Source organism: Sinocyclocheilus anshuiensis, unplaced genomic scaffold (assembly GCF_001515605.1).
Source record: "Sinocyclocheilus anshuiensis isolate Anshui unplaced genomic scaffold, SAMN03320099.WGS_v1.1 scaffold1412, whole genome shotgun sequence".
NCBI classification, from domain to species: domain Eukaryota; kingdom Metazoa; phylum Chordata; class Actinopteri; order Cypriniformes; family Cyprinidae; genus Sinocyclocheilus; species Sinocyclocheilus anshuiensis.
Genome location: NW_015544198.1, coordinates 28,437 through 31,347, shown reverse-complemented (window position 1 = coordinate 31,347; position 2,911 = coordinate 28,437). Strand labels below are relative to the sequence as shown.

The window sequence follows — 2,911 nt, the reverse complement described above, 5'->3', positions numbered from 1 at the left end:
GGTGAGAGGCGTAACATTTCCGTCACACGCTTGAGGTATTCGGCCAATCACAACGCACTGGATAGCTGGCCAATCAGAGCACACCTCGCTTTTTCAGACCGATGAGCTTTGTAAAAATCAACGTGTTTCAGAAAGGCGGGGCATAGAGGAGAAACAATAATGTACAGTATGTGGAAAATAATGTGTTTTTTGAACCTTAAACCGCATAAACACATGTCATTAAAGCACATGACGTGGACACATAAAGCAGAACACACAAAGCATGACAAAAATGACAATGAAACATTTACCTTAGAAAAAATAACAAAATTACTTTCTCAATCACGTTGATATTGTCACCAAATACACAAAATACTGTTCTTTTTAGCAGCATCATATGACCCCTTTAAGAAAAGGGCATCCACTTTAGTGACATCAGGACAACAGATTTTTTGTCTCTTCAGTGGCGGGAATTTCAACAGCTGAGGTGAGTAAGTTGGTTACTTTGCAATTGGCAAATTTTCTTCGTATGAGTTGCTTATTTGCTTTGCCATAGCTTAACATGTCCACCCTGTCGCCATAAAATATGCCAGAAGTGATTAGAATACAGTATTTTCAAAATATGTAAGTTTAAATATACCACATTCTCTTCAACAACCAGACTAACTATTTAGCTAGTCACACTTTGTTGTAAGCTAATATACTAACTGAAGCTCAAAATGTCCACCCTGTCAGCCACTTAGACATGACAGGGTGGACACAGCATTCATTTGTAGATAATACTGCAATTTATAGAAATTTAATATTGTAATTTATAGAAAGATATGCTGTAGATAATATTTTGTAATTTATAAAAACATAAAATCATTGCTCTTTCGCAGGACATGCCTCTAAATGTAAAGCCAGAAATTGCACGGCAATACAGAAAGCGTCGGGATGCAAACCCCGAGCGAAGAGAAGCACCCCTTAAGAAAGAAAGGGAGAAATGGAGGAAAGATAGCGATACAGGGAAGAAGAAAGGTATTAATGACCTCACTGAGAGAGGAAAACATTGTCAAAGGACAAAATGGAGGGAGGCAAAGAAAGCTGCCAGAGCTAAAGCCAGGACAACAGCGGAGTTGTTATTGTTAGTGAATGTAGTGTGTTTCGCTCTGTTCATAATGTGGTGTTTACATGGAGTTTTTAGTTAAGATGTACTGAATCGATATGAATTAAACTAAACTAAAATGAATGGGATGGGGCATATCAACGTGATTGAGAAAGTAATTTTATTATTTTTTCTAAGTTAAATGTTTCATTGTCATTTTTGTCATGCTTTGTGTGTTCTGCTTTATGTGTCCACATCATGTGCTGGTCCACCCTGTGATCTTGATATTTTACAATAATATTTTAAATAATAATTCAATCATATCTATATAATCCAGTGTGTTCAATAGCTAGGTGTTGGGGCAATAACATGCAAACAAAAAACTGCATCCAAATATCACAGTTTTCTCCAAAAAAAAATAAAAATACATGTGCAAATTTTATGAGTTTCTTTAAAAGCACATGGTTTACATCAAATCTTTTATGTATTTATAATTTGAAGGCAAACAAATAACCCTGTTTAGGAAAGGGACATCATACCTTTCAGAAAGTATAATTTGCATCTTAATATTGCAATGAAAACGTATTTAACAGTAATATATGTGTCCAATGCAGGGTGGACATATCTTATGGTTTATGCTTCAAATAATGGCCCATAATTATCTAAAAAATTGTGTGGGAGCTCAGCTAATATGTTTCTATAGTACTTGAGTGTCTACTATTTATGACATAAAAACATTTTGGTTTTAATTTCCCATTCGCTTTGAGTATTGTGAGGGTTGAAAGGCGCAGTCAATGCGCATATGATATTTAAAATTGCTCTATTTTGTAAACCTCTTGCCACACCGGGCGACACTGCAATTTCTTCCCAGAATGGATTTGCAAATGCCGTTTCAGGTCTCTTTGATATGTGAAAGTCTTTTTACAATGTTGGCACGTGAATGGCTTTTCTCCAGTGTGTAGTCTCATGTGAATGTTAAGGTTTCCTTTTTGAGTGAAACATATTCCACACTGTTGGCAGGTGTATGGGCTCTCTCCAGTGTGAATCCTCATGTGGACTTCAAGGTTTCCTTTTCGACTGAAACTTTTTTCACACTGCTGGCAGGAAAAAGGGTTCTCTCCAGTGTGAATTCTCATGTGGACATTAAGGTTTCCCAGTTGATCGAAACTCCTTCCACACTGAGAACACGTGTAAGGCTTCTCTCCAGTGTGCATTCTCATGTGGGCATTAAGAGTTGGTCGATGTGTAAAACTCCTTCCACACTGAGAGCATGTGTAAGGCTTCACTCCAGTATGAATTCTCGCGTGGCTTTCAAGGCTTCCTCTTCGAGTGAAACTTTTTCCACAGTGTTTGCAGATGAAAGGCTTCTCTCCCGTGTGAACTCTCATGTGGTACCTAAGGTTTTCTTTTCTGCTGTAACATTTTCCACACTGTTGGCAGGTGAATGCGCTATCACTAGTGTGAATTCTCATGTGGACTGTAAAGGCTCTTTTTTGGTCAAAACTCTTTCCACACTGTTGGCAGGTGAAGGGCTTCTCTCCAGTGTGAATTCTCATGTGGATTTTAAGGTGTCCATGTCGACTGAAACTTTTTCCACATTGTTTGCAGGTGAAACGACTTCTAGATCCTGTCTTTTGAGCTCTTTTTTGTGAGGACGCTTTTTTTTTAGTCTGCGAGCGATTATACTTTTCAGTTACAAAATCATGATGTTTCTCATACTGATCTTTCTCTTCAGTTTCATCCAGTTCTTGACCCTCCTCTTTCAGTGCAATCAGGTCTGAAGGGAAAAAAGAAATATAAAAGAAGTTAAAGGGTTAGTTCACCCAAAAATGAAAATTAGGCTGC

At 37.7% G+C, this 2,911-nt stretch overlaps 1 protein-coding gene across 1 annotated transcript in view; it reads right to left on the bottom strand.

The window, feature by feature from the left end:
- Positions 1 to 1,836: 1,836 nt before the first annotated feature.
- Positions 1,837 to 2,911, bottom strand: part of LOC107696786 (gastrula zinc finger protein XlCGF28.1-like) — an 11,078-nt gene continuing 10,003 nt past the window's right edge. The window contains exon 2 of the mRNA XM_016497285.1: positions 1,837 to 2,843. Within this exon, the coding sequence (XP_016352771.1) occupies positions 1,876 to 2,843 (968 nt within the window). The 3' untranslated portion in view covers positions 1,837 to 1,875. The remainder of the gene's footprint in view (positions 2,844 to 2,911) is intronic.